The following is a 20,183-nucleotide window of genomic DNA, read 5'->3' as shown; positions in this document are numbered from 1 at the left end:
ATCTTGTTCCAGCGGGAGAGGATTCAACATTCCTGAGCTTCCTGAAAGGTGACCTGATCCTGTTGGACCAGGACACTGGCGAGCAGGTCCTCAACTCTGGTTGGGCACATGGTATTAATGAGCGGACCAATCAAAGAGGCGATTTCCCTGCAGACTGTGTGTATGTCTTACCCAGCATGACCAGACCTCCGCAAGACATAGTGGTGAGTACTGCTGAGACAGGCTCCAGCCCCAGTGACCCTTAATTGGAGTAAGCGGGTAGGATGGATGGAATTGTTTACAAACTGTACAAACTGTTTCATTTGTGTGAACAGTTGACTTTAGCACTAAATGCTTGTTAAAGCAGCTGATCATAAACGATCAATCTTCAACACACTGTCTCACTTTGTGAACCAGGAAATTGTGAAAAACTATGATTCAGAAAGTTTTTCATCCAGGTTTTATCCTTTAAAGAGCAGGGTTGACAATACAATCAGTCCAGCTCTTGTTCACATAAGACAATTGTTAAAGGGGTTATATTGTCCAAAAAAAAAAAAAAAAAAAGTAATGCAATCCCATTCAAAAATGTTGAAAGAAAAAACTGTCCAGATGAGAGGAAAACTCTGCCTGACACAGCTCTCTGCCTCACTGGATTAAAGTTACTGTGTGTTAGTTTTCAAGAAGGCAGCAAATGCTATGTCTACCAAATATTAATGTGTTTTTAACCTTTTAAACAATATTTATGACCTATGCATGCCATAAAATGACATAAAATCTAACAGAAATATGAAATATGCACCATATTTAAGTTAAATTGCCTCAAATTGTGGCTCTTACAGTAGATTAGAAAACATTACAAATCTTGAATTACTTTAATTTATTCTGCTTCACATAGGCTCACTGATGTGTCAGAAGGACCCATCATATGGAGCTAATAGCTCCTTACTTCAGGCATTGAGGGGCTGTTAGCTCATACCACTTTTAAAATATGAATCACTGCTTTCTGGTCTGGAGCAAAGCCCACAGCATTATTTAATTTGTTAGACGTCACAAGCTCAACCTGTCAGTGCTGAAGCCTGCTGTCCCACAGACTGGAAGAAGGTAGCAGTGTGCAGACTGGAGCTGTGTCAGCTGTAATTATTTATTTGTTAATTTGTTCAACTTCATAATGTTATTTGTACTTGCACTTTTTGTGTGAAGGTCATGTTGAAAGGTTCTATGAATTAAACATGCTGCAAAACATTTAAAGAAAGTTTTGTGTTAAGAGTGTGTTACACTAAATTTTACACCTTTTTGACACTTTTATACTGCAGGCAAATATCGACCTCCAAACCTTGTATCCAAATTGATACCTCCAAATCTGTATCGGCCCTTAAAAATTCATATCAGTCGACGCCTAGTTCTGTAGTGTGTTGGATGTAACGATGCACTGCATCAGCATATGCTGTCAGGCTTGACCTGTGTTTTGGCCATAAAATGAAATAAATAGTATGTCACCTGTCATTTGTTTTAAGACAGAAGTGTTCCAGCACCGGGTGACCTGCTGTTCCAAGGACAAATTCAGAAGGAGAGCTCATAGTATGGCAAAAAACAATTCTGCAAACAGTGCCAAAGCACATGAGTACACTAAAAAAGAAACCAACATGAGTGTTGTTGGTTTTTAATGTTACATGAACATAAGTCTAACATGTAGCTTCTACGATATAGAATCAAGTTTTATGAGTGAGCACATTCAAATCATGTAGTTTTAACAAAACATGCAACAACTTAAAATTTAACTTGCTCAGTGAACATAATAAAATTATGGAAAGTATTTCCACCCAAGTAAAAGGCATTATCATAGCCAGAAACAATTTTACTGAGTGACCTAAATGTACATTTGTTGAGTCAACGTGATGAATTTGTGTTACTGTTACTTAATTACCATGGTTCAGGCCAACTAGATTTGTAAGGGTAAATGTAACAAAAAAAAAAAACAGTGAGTCCATTTGCCGGTTCGCTTGTTTGTGCTCGGGGTCACCACAACAAATCCAAGGTGGATCTGGATAAATTGTGCTGATCCAATACAACAAAGTTAAGTTGACATGTAATGGTGCTATTTTAAAAGTAGTTGTAACTACTTACAGAGCAAGGGTGGTGGCCAAGTGGTTAGTGCACTTGGTTTCAGTACAAAAAGTTCCCAGTTTCAACCCCACCCCCGCCACATTTCTGCATGTAATGTGGAATTGCGTCAGGAAGGGCATCTGAGGTGAAACCTGTGCCAATTCAACATGCAGATCCACCTTAGATTTGCTGTGGCGACCCTGAGTGCAAACAAGGGAGAAGCCGAAGGGACATAGTTTTTATTTTTGTTACATTTACCCTTACAAATCTAGTTTGCCTAAACCATGGTAATTGAGTACCAGTAACGCAAAATCATCATGTTGACCCAACAAATTTACATTTAGGTTTACATTTAGCTTTTCAAATGTAGTTGGCCTGAACCATGATAATTAGGTAACAGTAACGCAAATTCATCATGTTGACACTTAAGGGGCTTTCACAGTGGCATATTTGTAGAGCTGCTCATTATAGCGTATCATCTACGCTGTAATGAGCAGCTCTCCGCCCACTTCACGAGGAGTTTTTTCTCAATACGCAGCAGTATGTTGAGGGCTACGTGCGTAGAATGGAAGAAATTAAACCTGTTTTCTTCGGCGTACAGCACAGCATGGAGCCTTCACGCGAGTACACGCAGCACCGTGCTACTGTCCGCTATTGTGAGCCCACCCATGCTTCAACACGGTACTGTGCGCCACTTCACATCTCCCTGTTGTTCTTCTGGAGCTATAAATACTGCAAGATCGTTGCTTCACTTTATCATACTGCACTAATTATGTGAGGACTGTTTCACTGTGTCGCATCGTTTCATAAAACTGCTCTCTCTCTCTCTGTCACAGAAAGAGAGAGCGGTTTTATTTTGAGGATTCTGAGTCTCCTTAAAATAAAACCGCTCTCTCTCCTCTATCAGACTCCTTAAAATAAAATAAAAGCGCTCTCTCACACTCGTGCTCTCCCTCCCTCACTCTCTCTCTCGCTGTCTCTGTGTGTGTCTAATCAGACCTGTGACTCTTTAAAAAAACACGCACTTGCTGCATGTCGGTGCGCTCATCAAATGCCCTGATCGATCAGTCTGATCAAAGCTGAAAAGTGCTGTAACTCTTTAAAATAAACGCGCACTCGCTGCATGTCCGTGCGCTCATCAAATGCCCTGATCGATCAGTCTGATCAAAGCTGAAAAGAGCTGTGACTCTTTAAAATAAACGCGCACTCGCTGCATGTCGGTGCGCTCATCAAACGCCCTGATCAATCAGTCTGATCAAAGCTGAAAAGAGCTGTGACTCTAAAATAAAGGCGCACTCGCTGCATAAAAAAATAATAATAATGTTAAATGACTCTGTTTTTGAGCCGCACCACACCATGCAGTAGAGAACAGAGCGCACTTCCACAGAGGCAGAAAATAGCACTGAAACTGGTGCAGCATGGCACACGCGACCGTGTGCACATATTAAAATGCGAACACACGCAGCTGCAAGTATGAACGAACACTGTTAAAGGCTGAGTACGCGCGTATTTCGGGTGTATTTAAATGAAACACAACGCTGCAATGAGCAACTCTACGAATACGCCACTGTGAAAGCCCCTTTAGGTCACTCAGCAAAATTGTTTCTGCCTAGGGTAATGTATTTTACTTGGGTGGAAAAAACTTTACATAATTTTTTTATATTCACTGACCAAGTTATTTTTTGAGAGTAGAAGCAGTAGTAAAAATTGGCATAGATATCACAAAATCTCCTGACAATGTAGTACCAAACTCCATGCCAAGGGTCGTGACTACTGTGGCACTTAGCTTAACACTTTGTGCACCTCTCAAACTGTTAAGCTGTGATAGTAGCTGCGTTTGGAGAGAACCCCCCACAGAGCAACTTTAGCCTGTTGCTTAAACCATCACAGCTTTATGGTAGAATGGAACACTGTTAAATGACACTTTCATATCATCTGTTAAACAAAGTGTTTAACAGATGATATGAGAAATCCAGTCTGGAGTTGGGTAGAAGGAACCTCTGAGATTCTCTCCTAGTATTCTAGTTTATACCGGTTGGGGATTGCTGCAATCCTCTTCAGGGTCATGAGGCTGACCCTATTCACTTCGTATTTTTTGCTACTTGTTTATATTATGTTCATGTTCTAGTATCTATTAGGTATTTTAGTCTATTTATTAAGACCGTTATTACTGCTGAGACCTGAGTATTTAATTTCATTCTTTCATATTTTACATGATTACAATAAAAAATAAGAATCCTTGATCATGAATCAACTGTTTCTACAGTTTTGTTTTTTTTTACTTTTATTAAAACAATTCCTTGACAGATAGTCACACACTCACAAAGACAAAATTACACTTGCCATTTGTTATTATAGACATGGTTTAAAAAAAAAAGAGAAATAGCATTAAAAAAAGAAAATAAATAGGCATCAGTGCACTCTAAATTCCCAAAATCTCAAAATAGGTGATTACAGATGACCATTTCCTTAAGTGTGTCTCTCTCTCTTAAGTCTTAGTATTGAAGTGATGTCTTCCATACAGTTCACAGATCTCAGTCTTTGAGTCCATTGTTCCACTGTCAGTGGAAATGGTTTGAGCCAGTTAATGGTGATGATTTTATGTGCTATTAACGCAAGCACTCTTAGCATGTATGTTTTGTCCTTATCCAAAACACCAGGTATTGTACCAAGCAACATAACCAGTGAAATATTAACTGGTGTATTAAGATCCAAAATCTTTTTTATTTCTTTAGTCACCTCTTCCCAATAAACAGTTAGCATTGGACACTCCCAAAAAATGTGCGAAAAATCACCAATTTGTCCACACTTTCGCCAGCAGAGGGCACTGGTGTTGTTACAGCTGGCCAGAACAGGTGTCTTAAAAAATCTTCATTTCCAGCTAAACTCTCTCCAATTTGGACTGCTTAAACATTTACGAGGTCTATTAGAAAAGAAACTGACAGTTTTATTTTAAAAAAAAACTATATGGATTTAAATCATGTGTGATTACATCAGCCAAGCTTGAACCCTCGTGCACATGCGTGAGTTTTTTCACGCCTGTCGGTGACGTCATTCGCCTGTGAGCACGCCTTGTGGAAGGAGTGGTCCAGCCCCCTCGTCGGATTTTCATTGTCTGAGAAGTTGCTGAGAGACTGGCGCTGTGCTTGATCAAAATTTTTTCAAGAACTGTGAGGCACATCCGAGTGGAGACCATTCGAGAAATTCAGCTGGTTTTCAGTGTAAATTTTAATGGCTGATGAGAGATTTTGGATTGTTTCTATCGCTGTAAGGACTTCCCACGGAGCAGGACATCGCGCAGCGCTCCGAGGCGACGTCGTCATCCTGTTTCAAGCTGAAAACCTCCATATTTAAGCCTCTGTTGACCCAGGACGTCGTGAGAGAACAGAGAACTTTCAGAAGAGTTTGGAATCAGCAGTTTAGCCGGACATTCCACTGTTAAAGGAGATTTTTTTAATGAAAGACGTGTGGACGGATTGGCGCGTCGCGCCCACCACAGGAAAAACACCTCCGTGTTGATAACCATTTGTAAAATCCAGGCGGCTTTTGGTGGCTTTCAGTTGAGTGAGTATCTGAGAAATTGTTTAACAGCAGGGCATGTTCCAACGGAGGTGTTTTTCCTGTGGCGGGCACGCTGCGCCGGCTGCGAGCCGACGCACCAATCCGTCCGCACGTCTTTCATTAAAAAAATCTCCTTTAACAGTGAAATGTCCAGATAAACTGCTGATTCCGACCTCTTCTGAAAGTTCTCTGTTCTCTCACGACGTCCTGGGTCAACAGAGGCTTAAATTTGGAGGTTTTCAGCTTGAAACAGGATGACGACGTCACCTCGGAGCGCTGCGCGACGTCCCGCTCCGTGGGAAGTCCTTACAGCGATAGAAACAATCCAAAATCTCTCATCAGCCGTTAAAATTTTCACCGAAAACCAGCTGAATTTCTCGAATGGTGTCCACTCGGATGTGCATCACAGTTTTTGAAACTGCACAGCGCCAGTCTCTCAGCAACTTCTCAGACAAAGGCATTCCGACGAGGGGGCTGGACCACTCCTTCCACAAGGCGTGCTCACAGGCGAATGACGTCACCGACAGGCGTGAAAAAACTCTTGCATGCCCACGAGGGTTCAAGCTTGGCTTATGTAATCACACGTGATTCAAATCCATATAGTTTTTTAAAAAAAATAATAAGGTCGGATACTTTTCTCACAGACCTCGTATGGCAATCCTCCCATGATTTCTCCCAGTCTATGTCCTCTATTATAGTGTTAAGTTCCAATTCCCATTTATTCTTCATATCTAATGTACTGTCGTCTAGTTCGATACGTATGAGTTTGTATAAAACTGATATTATTTTCTTCTGTGTTTTTTGTCTTCTGCAACCTCTATCCAATATTGTTCAAAATCTGTTGGATGAGCTTTAATTTGTTCAAATTCTTTGTGTTTCTCAAGATAATGACGTATTTGAAAGAATCTGAAAAGATTGTTACTTGGAATATTAAATTCTCGTTGTATCTGGGAGAATGATTTGAGGGTTGTTCCTGAAAACAATTGACCTATCATTTTTAGTCCTCTGTCTGCCCATTTACTGAAGCCACCATCTTGTCTCGCAGGCAAAAAATCTGCTTATATTTGTTATTTCTAAAGCTCTAGACAAAGCTAAGGGTAATTTAAATTGTTTCCTAACTTTCTCCCACACACATAAAGTAAATGTGATCCATTCATTCAGAATTTGAAGTTTCTTCCATTGTTTTCTCTCCATAAATAAAAGAGCTGATATTGGCCTATCTGAGACTGAACTCTGCTCTAACTGAAACCATCTCGTGTCAGTATCTGATTTACACCATGTGCTGAGCAGCCCAAAAATAACTTTTAAGATGTGGAAGGGCTAGGCCACCCTTACCTTTTGTGGAGCAAAGAACTTTGAGTCTCACCCTGGGGCGTTTGTTTTGCCAAATTAATTTAGTTAAAAGCTTGTCCAGGAGTTTGAAAGTGTATGAGGCACTGTAACTGGAAGAGAATTAAAAAGAAAAAGAAATCGCAGCAACACATTCATCCTTATAGTTTCTGTCCGGCCTATAAGAGACAGAGGGAGTGTCTGCCACTTCTCTAGATCACTTCTGACTTGGGATATTAGTTTTCCATAATTTGAATTGTAAAGTTTTGATGTGTCGGGTGTTAAGATAACTCCCAGGTATCGGAAGCCCTCCTTTGACCATTTAAATTTAGCATCAGAGTTTAATTGACAAGGCCGTTGTCCTGAAATCATCATAGCCTCAGATTTTTCCTTATTTACCTTGTAACCAGATACGTCACCAAATTTGCCAAGACAGTGCATGAGCGGGGGAATAGAATGTAATGGATTTTTTATGTACAAAAGTATATCATCAGCAAATAAAGATATTCCAAATTTTTCTTCTGTTCAGATCTGAAGGGAATCTGTACATCCTGAAGCCCTTGTGTCTATTTGTGCATCCAGATCCACAGCAACCTGGCATTTTCAGTGAATAAATAAATAAAATAGCTGGATTTACATGCAGATAGATTAACAGCAAATGCTATTTTGGAACCAAGATGGCACCATGAGTCACGCGACCGTTTTTTTTTTTTTTTTTCAACTCATCATGTCACCACCCCTTTAATGAAGCACACTATCAACATCCAAACCAAATAAACACTGGGTTCTGACAAAATGTTCAAAACACAAAATGACCGCACACCTGTTATTGCTGCCAAAAGCATTCTTTATTGACTGACCAAATAAGGGATGACCAAATAGATGAAACTGTGATTAATTTAGATTTTACACAGTTGCCACATTGTAGGTGCTGTAGTTAATCTACATTTATGTGTTATTTTGACAGCCATAAATAAAACTTTTTTTTTTCTTAAAAGTATTTTGACATGATTTTGTGTTTTTTCGTAACTGAACAAATCAGGCACTGGTAACCATGACACCGGACCAGCGACAGGAAACAATTCGTGTGTCTCAGTTTGTCATGCCTGAAAGCGAAAGCAGAATGAAGCCATACACACTGGAGGAGTTCTCCTATGATTACTTCAGGTACACACTACACACACACATATTCAAAAAAGTATGACACTTGGATGAAAGTGTTATTTGTACAGTCGGTACTTCGGTGGGACAGTGAAAGACTGCCAAAATGTAGACCTTAGTGATGGCCACGTGAGGAGTCAGGAAGCATTATTTTTATTTCACCTTGATAGTATAAGGTAGAGCGGGTCCAATGTGCACTTGTAAGATCAAACTAGATAAGAAGCTGGCATGCCAATATGAAGACCTGGATTTGAATCCTGCTCATCCTACCAGGAAAAAAGGGTTGATTTCTTTTTCTAAAAACTGTTGAGGTCTGAGGTTCTAAAAACATTCTGGACTCACACACCATTCCAACTCATTATCAAAACTTTGCATAATTTATTACCACTGTTGAAACATGTTGGTTTAACAGTGTTGTTAATGTTTTTGATTTATCGTGTTTTTGTACTTCAATTGGTTTAGTCAATTTAGTTAAGTGCTGCGGTTACCATGAGTGGTAAGTGTAGTACGTTTGATGTCACTGTCTCTATTTGTGGGTGTGTAAAAATAAAAGCACATGCACTCAGAAAAATCAACATGGGTGTTGCTGGTTTTTATGTTCCATGAACCTAAATCTAACATATAGCTTCTTAAAAATTGTGATGAATTTGCATCACTGTTAGTTAATTACCATGGTTCAGGCCAACTAGATTTGTAAGGGTAAATGTAACACAAAAAAATGTAAATCCCTTTGGCTGCTCCCTTTTTTGCGCTTGTGAGTTGCAGTTCTTGGTCTTTTAGGACCAGCATGGAGTAGTGATGATGGATTTCCTGGCAAAGGATACCATAACTGCTGGGACGTACTACACTTCAGTGCTGCAAAAATTGTGGAAGGCCATCAAAGCTGAGAGGCATAGCATGCATGTACTTGCTGGATGGTGTCTTCATCATGTTATATTGGAGTGTTTCTGTGGTTGCCAGGGACTGAGTGCTGTTTCCACCAATGTCTGACCACATTTGAACTGATGATGCCAGGGCTTGACTATGTCATGCAATGGTGCATCCTCCCCATAAGTCTCGTTCATCTCATTGAACATCTCCCAGGGTGTGCGGCCCCTCAAGTAAGGAACCTGATGGCCGCTCTGCATTCAACTGGCTTCATTATTGCACCTTACTTCACCTTAGCACCTGTAAAAGAGAAACTGTTGTGCGTTCATGGCTGCAGATTACTATGTGACCTATAGAGATATATATTATTATACATTTGCATTTTCAGCCTCCTACAATAACCAGAAGTTAGTCAGGGGAAATTTTTAATGAACAGCCCTCATATGTTTGAACATTCATTCATTTTCAGCCACCTATCCAGGTCTGGGTCGCAGTGGCAGGCCAGCTAATAATAATCTTTGAACATGTCTAAAATAATGTTACCTGTGATGTCCAGGCCTCCCCCCAAGCACACCCTGAGCAGGGTGATGGTCACGAAGAATCGTGGGAAGGACAAGATGTGGAGCTGCACCAGAGAGCCACTGAAACAGCCGCTGCTGAAGAAGGTCGTCAGCCATGAACAGCTGTCACAGGAAGCCTGCATGGCCTTCATCGATATCCTTTAATCAGGCGATGGTTCATAATTTACATATTTAATGGGACCGACCAGTAAAATCACAGAAACATGATCAACATTTTCTCAGTGTCTCAGAGACACACAACATTTCTTGAGAAATGACCTGCTGGAACGTCTCCTGTCTCCGCACAACATCTCAACTCTACTCCACTGAAGGTTTTGATAGACTCTAACCTGAACAACAGTGCCAAACAATTACCATAATTCCATATATTTTCTATAACAGTAAGTGTATTTATGATGTGACACAAGTCCAATTTGACTCAGAAATCTTCCTCAGTTTGAGACCACACCCCAGAATGGAACAAGGGCAGCCCATTTCATCACATACCCCCCACCCCAAAAAAAAAAAAAAAAATCAGTCTACTGACACTTTAAACCCATCAGTACACCAGACCCACAACAGGCCACATTAAAAAAAAAAAAAAAAAAAAAAAAAAACATCACTGATACCAAACTGGGTCAAGACAGGGAAAGATGATGAGGTCTTCATGACAGCTAAGGAATAATTTGCTTATGTCAGTGATTGACACAGCTAATTAACACTACTTTGGGTAAAGAAGAGAAAATTAGTGAAATCACCTGCTGGCTTAGTTGATAGGATTGAAGACCTGCACCCTTTCAAACCCTTCTGGACAAGCTTATGACTTTTACAGCTGGCCACACAATGCACTCCTTCGCTGGTTGGTTTATTTATTTGTAAAAACCAACACACAAATTATTGTAACGTGTGTTGGTTTTTACAAATAAATGTGTATTTGTTAATATGTCATTTTTTCATTTGTAAAAACAAAAGGGGGGGGCATTTGCAAAACTGAAAATTCTGTTTGTGAAGTGTAATATACGACCAACACAGGCCTCTATTCACAATTCCATCCAGTAGATGGCAGTGTTCGATGCATTTTGATGAGGGGGGGGGGGGGTGATCGAAAGAGATATTTGAATTTCCCATAATGCCTTTTGCCACATGTGTCTGTTAAAAGCTCAAACCTTCAGAATTTAGTGCATTCCTTTAAAAAATATGTCCAATGTGTGATATTTTATCTCTGTAAAAATGACAGTTACCATTAATATTGACAAACTGTCCACAATTAGTTGTTTATGACTAAAACCATAAGTGAAAAGTGTGTTGCGCCTCATGTCTCCTCCACACTGTCTGTCTTTTTTGCATGTTGAAAGTAAATGGCTTTTTTCTCTTTTGGACAGCAGGAGGAGGACTGAGCTCACAGCTGTCTGACTATGTGAGACAAAAGTTCTGGCTTGTTGTTCACTTTTGGGTTTGTGATCGCTTTTGATTTTAGTCAGAAGCCTCAGCGGTGCTTAAATGTGAAACTGGCTTATCAATAGCCGATAGTACTAAAGGTTAGCAGTTAGCTGTAACTTCTGCTAAAAAAGTTTTGTGGTTTATCGGTTTAGCATTATAAAAGTTTACTAAACTTTAAAAGTTTAAGTATAAAAGTTAACTTTTCAGTTAGCGGATTAGCGGTTACTGAAGCTAACTTTTTGGTTAGCTGTACCCACCACTCAGTGTATTTCTGAAAACCACCTTCATGTTACAGTGTTAACAATAGTTCCATCTCTGCAGCAACAGAGGATAATGCAAGAGCAGCTCAATAAGCTGTGGTCCCATTCTTGGTTGATGCAGAGACTAAGTTCTGGTTTTGTGGACACCTTCATGCATGAACTGCATGCACATTCCAACACTTCCAAAGGGTACATCTACTACGTTTTTCATTCGACTGCTTCTGTGATGGATGCCAGCAGGAGTTGCTGTGCATGTTGTAGTCAATAGGCCTCGCTCCCCCAACAGCCAAAGGGTACTCTGGGCACTCAACCCAGAGTCCAGGTTGTGGCCAGCTGGTCAGAACGTCCACTTCCCATGCCACAGATAGTGAGTTTGCATCCCAAGGGGAGTGAGTGGGAGGAGACACTGATCACACAAGGCAGAACAGAGAGTGAGTACGGGCACTACAATTATGCTGTGACCCAGATGGGGGTGAGGTGTAAGAGGAGTGAGTGTGACAGAGGCCACCAGGAGTGGCTGTCTATGTGGTGGTCGATAGGTTTCACTCCCCCAACAGGCCAGAGCCTGGGTTTTGGCTGACTGGTCAGAGCATCTGCAAGTGGGAGGAATCAATCACAACACAATGAACAGGGGGAGAATACAGCCACTACACTCCCTTTTGGGGTAGCAAAAGAAGATTTTTCAATCTTCATTTCATTGAAATTTGCAATGCAGCTGCTAGTTTTGTGGTCCACTCTGCAGTTTTGGTAATGGGTGACTGTTGGTGATGACCATGTGAGGCTTCAGTACGCATTAGGTGTGTTTCTGAGCCCACTAGATGGCAGTAGTCAAGAAAAAAAAAATACTAAAAGCTCAATGCACTTTAGTTTCCTTGGAATACTTTTTTGAATAGACATTGCCATCTAGTCAGCTCAGGAAAAAACACCAAATGCTTCATGAGTTGTGATTGTATCATGCATGTATGTAATGTAGGTCTGTGTCATCAAGAGTAAATGTGTAGTGTGTGAGTGTGCCTGCGTGGGTGTGCACATGCCTATGAGCATGCTTGTGTCTTTGGGCCTGTATATAAAAAACACAGATTGCATCACAGAAGTTCAGAGCATGCTCAAAATCCAGAGAAACAGCCCCATTTTCCCAAAATGCAGGAACACATTATGAAACAACACTGCCCAGTTTTTGAATCTGACCTCAGACCTCTTGTAGCTTCCCAAAGGAGGAGTCATGAGTACCATCATCTGCTCAGTCTCCAAGTCTGAATGTGCCAAGACTTTGAAACATGGAATCCTGTGGAATTTATATGTTCTCCATGTGTGTGGATTCTCTGGTTTCTTCTCACAATTCCAAATTATACATATTGGAATAATTGTTATTGCTAAAGCTGACAGTGGGTGTGACTGTGTTTTCTGCTTTGCATTAGTGCTGTGACCAGGATTTACCTCGCCTCTTCCATAATGTATTCTGCGTTTGACTCTGAACACAATAAGACACTTTCATGTGTACAAGCTAATCAGACTACTGTGTTCCTTGACATGTTGCACCTATGATGAAGTACATGGGTGACTACCCATCCAAACGAACTCGTTCAGTCAACGAGCTGACTGATCAGATCTTCGAAGGACCTCTGAAAGTTGAACTTCTGAAAGATGAGATCTACTGCCAGATCCTCAAACAGCTCACTGACAACCATGTCAAGTGTGTATTTGCTGTTTACCAAGTTCACCTACTTATAAGTATATAATAGTACACACAAATCTCACTTTTCATTTTCTGAACGATGATATTCACATGAACTGAGGTCACCTGTATAAGTCTTCACTGTCTGCATGTGATACACATCCCATCTGATGCTCAAACATCAGATGGGAAAATCATGTCTATCATCATCAATCCCAAGGAAAATTGAAGTGTCTTCAGTGACCTCCAGCTCTGCCTCCTGTGTTTCCCTTCACCTTTGCCACATCTCTCCTCAGCTTATTCTTCATATCCTTGTACTCCTGTACTTACTTCATTTCGTTGACTATCCCAATTCTTTTTTTTGCCAAGATCTTCCTCAATACTTTTATATAGTTGCTCATTCCACCACTAAGTGCCCTTGTGTTCCTTCCTCTGTGTAGATGCCACACCCAGCACCTTCCTAATTGCCTACCTCACCACATGGGCAGTAGTCCTCTAAGCATCCAATGTTACTTTACCTCCTTTCAAAGCCCATCTCACCTTCTCGCTGAATTTCACGACCTTCAGGGGGGTTTCCAGTTTGGTGGGCTCAGGGTCTCATCACTGCTTTTTGCAGATGATGTTTTCCTGTTCGCTTCATCGGCCGGTGACCTCCAGCACTCACTGGATCGAGTGTGAAGCGGCTGGGATGAGGATCAGCATCTCTAAATCTGAGGCTATGCTTCTCGGCAGAAAACCGATGGATTGCCTTCTCCGGGAAGGCAATATGGTCTTGCCCCGAGTGAAGGACTTCAAGTACCTCTAGGTCTTGTTCATGAGTGAGGAAACAATGAAGCGTGAAATTGGCCGAGTGTGAAGTGGCTGGGATGAGGATCAGCATCCCTAAATCTGAGGCCATGGTTCTTGGCAGAAAACCGATGGATTGCCTTCTCCGGGAAGGGAATATGGTCTTGCCCCAAGTGGAGTTCAAGTACCTCTGGGTCTTGTTCATGAGTGAGGAGACAATGGAGCGTGAAATTGGCCGAAGAATCGGCATTCACTCTACCGTACTGTTGTGACAAAAAGGGAGTTGAGCCAAAATGCGAAGCTCTTGATCTACTGGTCAGTCTTCATTCCTACTCTCACCTATGGTCAATGAGGGTTGGGTCATGACCGAAAGAACTAGATCGTGGATACAAGTGGCCGAAATGGCCTTCTTTAGGAGGGTGGCTGGTGTCTCCCTTAGAGATAGGATGAGAAGTTCGGTCATCCGTGGGGAGCTTGGAGTAGAACTGCTGCTCCTTCACATTGAAAGGAGCTAGCTGAGGTGGTTCGTACATCTGGTAAGGATGCCTCCTGGGCACCTCCCTAGGGAGGCATTCCAGGTACATCCATCTGGGAGGAGACCCCGGGGAAGACCCAGGACTAGGTGGAGAGATAATATCTCCACACTGGCCTGGGAATGCCTTGGGATCCCACAGTCAGAGGTGGTCAGTGTGGCACGGGAAAGGGAAGTCTGGGGTCTGCTGGAACTGTTGCCCCCATGACCCAAACCCGGAAAAGCGGTTGAAGATGAGTGAGTGATGAGAGTTTTCCTCCAGCTTCCACCATCTGACCCTGGGATTGGTTCTCACTGTCTTGCTCTTCCTTACCTCCAAAGTCATCCAACAAACCAACAACCAATGCCCTGCCATACCCTTACTATCTGCAATTTATTTCAAGTTGGACAAGTTGGATTTATTTCAAGTTCCTTCTCTATTAATAGTCTGAAGGAGATATAGGCTTCTGTAAATGTCTGTGGCTTTTGTCTGTTGCCTCACCAGTCACACAGGTTCATGGTGGAGTAGAACAGAGAAGGATTGTCTTTAAAAGAAGATATGACATTTCAGATGTAGTTTGCTAGAAGGCACCTGGAACATTTGTGCCGAGATTTGATTTGCTTCATTGTATGAAGATCTTCTGTGTAGAGAATGTGAAGCTGCCACTGTGCTGTGCTGCTGCAGGTACAGTGAGGAGAAAGGCTGGGAGCTGCTCTGGTTGTGTACTGGTTTGTTTCCCCCCAGTAATGTGCTGCTGCCACACGTCCAGCGTTTCCTCCAATCCAAGAAACACCACCCGTTATCTGTAGACTGCATGCAGAGACTGCACAAAGCACTGCGGTAACACACACACACACACAGACCCCAAGCAGCTGCCCCCCTGCTCAGTACTTGTGGAGTAGGAGGGAGGTCCCAGAACAGAGCCATAGTGCCAAAGATAATTTATTACAGTAAAGTAAAGCTTTCCTTTCGACTAAAGTGGTCCTGACTGAAATTTAAACAGGTCTTAATCTGTGAACTTTTATCTTTACAATTAAAAATGTCTTTTGGTTCTCCACCTTCTCATCACTTACACTGTTGATGTTCTCATGGTAACAGTAATGGATCTAGGAAGTATCCTCCTCACCTGGTGGAAGTGGAAGCCATCCAACACAAGACAACACAGATCTTTCACAAAGTCTACTTCCCTGATGATACAGACGAGGTACACTGCAAACTATATGGTTCTTACCAAGATAAAAAAAAAAACAACTTACATTTAGAAGTGTTAGATAAAGTATCATGTTTTAAGAGCTAATTTCTTATTTTAAGTGTTCAGCTTTACACTCTAGCCTTCTTTCTAGATTTAACTATCTTAATTCAAGATATCTTGTCAAGTGAAATTATCTTGCTGCATGGACGGATAATTTCACTTGTTTTGAGTACCTTTTCCCTCAGATTTAAGGTTTTTATCTTGTTTTAAGACATCCCGTTTTGCAGTGTGTATACGCACACACACCTGCACGAACATGCACTCATACACACATACTCGCATGCATACTCATGCATAGAAATGCACTAAAACAAACACACTCACAGGTTTCCTGTTTCCATTTGCCAACAGCTCATTGTGCGAAATCTCTTGTGTGTGTCTAAAACCTACCAGGCATTTGAGGTGGAGTCGAGCACAAAAGCGAAGGATTTCTGCCAGAACATCTCAACCAGGCTGCTACTCAAAACGTCTGAAGGCTTCAGCCTCTTTGTCAAGATCTCTGACAAGGTCAGAGGTCATCAAAGTGCAACATCCAGCTACGGAAATACAAAACACCTCTGATTTGCAGCTAAGCCTTATATATATAAAGACAGTGTATGTATATGTATGTATGTATGTATGTATGTGGCACAATGTGTGTTCAGGGTGAACTTCCACAGCGTTGAAGCGATCGGCACCAAATGGTGCTTGCTTCATTCATATTACCAAATTTTTGTCTAACCACATGCACACTGTTGGGCATAATGAAAAGCATTCGCATCATCAGTATGCTTTACCGTGGTACTAAAAAAGTTCCAATTGTAGAAAATTCTTCAGATTGTTCACATGCACAGAAATATTTGCAAATACACAGACATGCTGTTGAAACATTTATTTTTTTATTTTTTCACCAAACAGATCAGTGCAACATATGCAGAGCAGATATATTTATTTTGGAGTGAACAAAAATATGCACAAAAAAAGGTAAACTGAAAAAGATGCAAAAAAAATATGTAGAAATATGTTAGGCAGCATCTGGCCACAATGCCTCATCCACATCATAAATGATATCTTCCCTTGCCAGACATCGAGGGAAGAATGGTAAATGGACTGCATTTATATAGCGCTTTTCCATCTGCATCAGATGCTCAAAGCGCTTTACAAATAATGCCTCACATTCACCCCGATGTGAGGGTGCTGCCATACAAGGAAGTCACTACACACTGGGAGCAACTAGGGGATTAGTGATTAGTGATTTTCTGGTCAGGCTAGGATTTGAGCCAAGCATCCTCTGGTCTCAAGCCCAACGCTTTAACCACTAGACCATCACCTCCCCTAAGAAGCATCTTGAGTGCCTTATCCTTCCCTGAATCATACTCGCATCACTTTCATCACATGCCTCTTCCATAGCCTGTACAAGAGGCATGCGCACATAGGGCTGCCAGTCATATACCTTCCATCACCATGACAAAAAGAACTCTTCTTTGAGGTTCAGAAATGGTGAGTATGGTGGGAGGTATTGCACTAGAAATGGTGGGTGATTAGCAAACCAGTTTAGGCCTGGGGCTGCACGATGAAAGCTCATGTTGTCCCATACTACAACGTACCAATTTCTTTGATGGTCTTCATCAGTATGGTGGTATGACAGTGTTGTAGAGTCTGTCCAGAAATGTGAGAATATGGGCTGTGTTGTATGGTCCAAGGTTGACATGGCGGTGGAGGACATCATTAAGATGGCAGCACACATTGTGATGTTCCCACCATGTTGACCAGGAACATCTATAATAGTTTTGTGGCCAATGACGTTTGTTCCCCTTCTTCTGGTCTTTACTAGGTTGAACTCAGCCTATAAAGATGAACTCACGTGGTATTGCATGAGCATCCATTTCCAGTACTCCCTGAAAACAAAGAACAAAAATCTGTCCATATGGTGTAACGTAACGATGCTCTGTTATGCGGAACATTATTCTTGACCGTGCGTAATGGTTCCTGATAATTCTCCAGCAACACGTGCCATTAATCGTAACGCGTGTAACAGGTTGCAGCAGTTCCTGAGGAGACCTGACGCCTCTGCCTCAAATCATCACATTCATAATCAGCGGCCAAGAATGTATACTTCGTGGCATTCGTGACTTGTCATCGTTATGTGTAAACGCAGCATTAGAAAAAAAAATCGAAATATAAGGCTTGGACAGTGCAGCCTAAAGATATTTCCCCCACAGTAAATTGTACAGGAAACTTGTAGGTACAGGAAATTGTACAGTGAGTGCATGACATCAGCCATTCATGAGGTAAACAGGTGTCACCCAACTGATAACACTCTGTGACATGGGCTGTACTACATAGTGTGAAAGAAAGTTTGGTTACATACCTGTACTCCAGTCTAAATGTCCGGATGACAGAGGCGACAGTAAATTGGCTGAAGTTGGGCTGCACACACACACACACACACTGTTCAGACTCTTGCATTGTCAGCTCATGGTTGATGACATGATCAATTAAGGCTGCTTTGATTTCATTCAAAAGTTGTTGTCTTCTTTGGCCATGAACTCCCCTACCAGTTCTACCCCTACCTCTCACTCCTCCTCCCCCTCTCATTCTTACCCTGCCTCCTCTTCTTCCTCCCTTTGCAGCATCTTCCATTATTGTTAAAAAAAATAACCAAAGCGCTCACCTGTGGTCTTTTTTATAGAGCTTACTTTCCGATTGATGTGGTAACAACTAACCATTGAGGTGTTTGGCCAGGTGGAACATATATTGGCCAACTAGCTCATGTAGTGAGATTTTGAATGGCAGTGTGTTGAAATAGCAAACATGTGACTTTATGTCAGTTTTTTGTGTCTTATGCAGAGACCAGGGTTCGATGCATTTAAAATGTGCCACTTTGAATTGCAAAATGTGTGTAAAACAGAAAATGTATTTAGAGTTTTGGAGACTTGAGAAAAGGTTTTGCTCTCTATGTGTCAGCTTAAATAACTGAGCTAGGCAGGTCATTTTTATGTGTGAGCAACTGAAAAAACTGAAACTAGAGAAACTAAACTACATCTGAGGATCAGCACATCATCTCTGATATTACTGTGTGTGTGTGTGTGTGTGTGTGTGTGTGTGTGTGTGTGTGTGTGTGTGTGTGTGTGTGTGTGTGTGTGTGTGTGTGTGTGTGTGTGTGTGTGTGTGTGTGTGTGTGTGTGTGTGTGTGTGTGTGTGTGTGTGTGTGTGTGTGTGTGTGTTTTGCAGGTGATCAGTGTGCCAGAGGGAGATTTCTTCTTCGATTTTGTAAGACATTTGACAGAGTGGATCAAGAAATCACGGCCTGCTAAAGATGGTCAGTGCCTTTGTGAAAACAAAATATGATCTATAATTTTACTTGAGTCTTTCTGTGGTTGTACCCCCTGTTTCTTATTTTGTACCAAGCTGTAAACATGTTTATTTGTGCTGTAACAGGGTTCGATTTAGAGTTTGGATATTTGGAGTCCCTGAGATTCCATGGGGGAAAACAATTTGGAGTCCTCTTGTCATTTGATGGAGTCCTCATTCAATCAGTGGCTTTTGATGTACAATTGCAAATTAAATTAAAGCCAATTTGCCTTTCCTGCGTGCACAGATTATTATTTGTAATTTGGTTACATAATAATCTAATTCTCTATTCTGGAACACCAGTTCATAAGTTTAATTTAAAATGAAATCAAAATGCTGACAGGCTGAGAGGTGGCGAGGCACAGACAGAGGCTGGACACAAAATTCAGACTCACAAGCAGGACGTATGAGTAAAAAATCAGGGTCTTTAATGCAGGCAAGGGTTTGATGTACAAGTAGGCAGTCAGTGGAGCAAAAGTACCAGGCAGCAGCGAGACAGAGGATCAAATCAAATCAGTTTTATTTATATAGTGCCAAATCACAACAAATAGTCGCCCCAAGGCGAGGCAAGGATGTGGTCATTAACAAGCAGGGTTCCATACATGAGCAAGCAGGGTTATCAGAACTGAGGCAAAAGGCAGGATCCGGTAAACAAAGCAGAGTCAAAACACGGCTGAGCAAAAACAGGGCTGAGACAAAGTGCTGATAAGTGATAGGAATCAACAAACGAGCACGGATGGAGTGAACAGAAGGAGTTTAAATAAGGGAGGTGGTGATTGGATAATAAGATGTGCGTGTAGACAAAAGATTTGGAAAGGGGGCATGGCAGACAGATGAGGAACAGGTGCAAGAATGTGAGGGAAGGAAAACACAAAGCAGATAGAACCAAGTGAACTAAGTGACTGGAAAACTTTATGGTTAAAAACGTGACGTGCTCAAGGCAAACAATAATTAACGTGAGCAAAATAGAAGGGGCAAAACTAAGAAATAACATGTCTAGTATAAAAAGTGGAAAACAAGAAAACTAATGATCATAACCAAAACTAGAATGCGAAAGATACTGAGTGATACATAACGTGAATACAATAAACATGGCAAAACAAACTATTAGCTAAACAGAGGATAAATGACGAACAGAAAACTAAACTGGCGACTACAGAATAATGCGATGAATAACTAAACATAGAATAAATGATAAACGAAAATAAAACCAAGGATTAACAGAACACAACCAGACAATAAGACACTGAAGATAAATAAGAAGCAAAACCAGAGAATACATCATTGCTACAGAAGATAACAAATAAATGAATGACTAATAAAATAAAAGATAACCAAAAATGAAACTAGTGACTCAAGCATATG

The 20,183-nt window shown here is 41.3% G+C and overlaps 1 protein-coding gene across 1 annotated transcript in view; it reads left to right on the top strand.

The window, feature by feature from the left end:
* LOC117508715 (unconventional myosin-VIIa-like) overlaps positions 1-20,183 on the top strand; it is a 289,667-nt gene that overhangs the window by 254,820 nt on the left and 14,664 nt on the right. The window contains exons 37-44 of the mRNA XM_034168534.1: positions 13-203; positions 8,015-8,139; positions 9,557-9,714; positions 12,800-12,953; positions 14,918-15,073; positions 15,332-15,437; positions 15,879-15,992; positions 18,699-18,786. Coding sequence (XP_034024425.1) covers positions 13-203; positions 8,015-8,139; positions 9,557-9,714; positions 12,800-12,953; positions 14,918-15,073; positions 15,332-15,437; positions 15,879-15,992; positions 18,699-18,786 — 1,092 coding nt within the window. The remainder of the gene's footprint in view (positions 1-12; positions 204-8,014; positions 8,140-9,556; positions 9,715-12,799; positions 12,954-14,917; positions 15,074-15,331; positions 15,438-15,878; positions 15,993-18,698; positions 18,787-20,183) is intronic.

Source organism: Thalassophryne amazonica, chromosome 4 (genome assembly GCF_902500255.1).
Source record: "Thalassophryne amazonica chromosome 4, fThaAma1.1, whole genome shotgun sequence".
Taxonomy (NCBI): domain Eukaryota; kingdom Metazoa; phylum Chordata; class Actinopteri; order Batrachoidiformes; family Batrachoididae; genus Thalassophryne; species Thalassophryne amazonica.
Note: the sequence above shows the minus strand (reverse complement) of the source record. Positions and strands in the feature narration are given on the sequence as shown.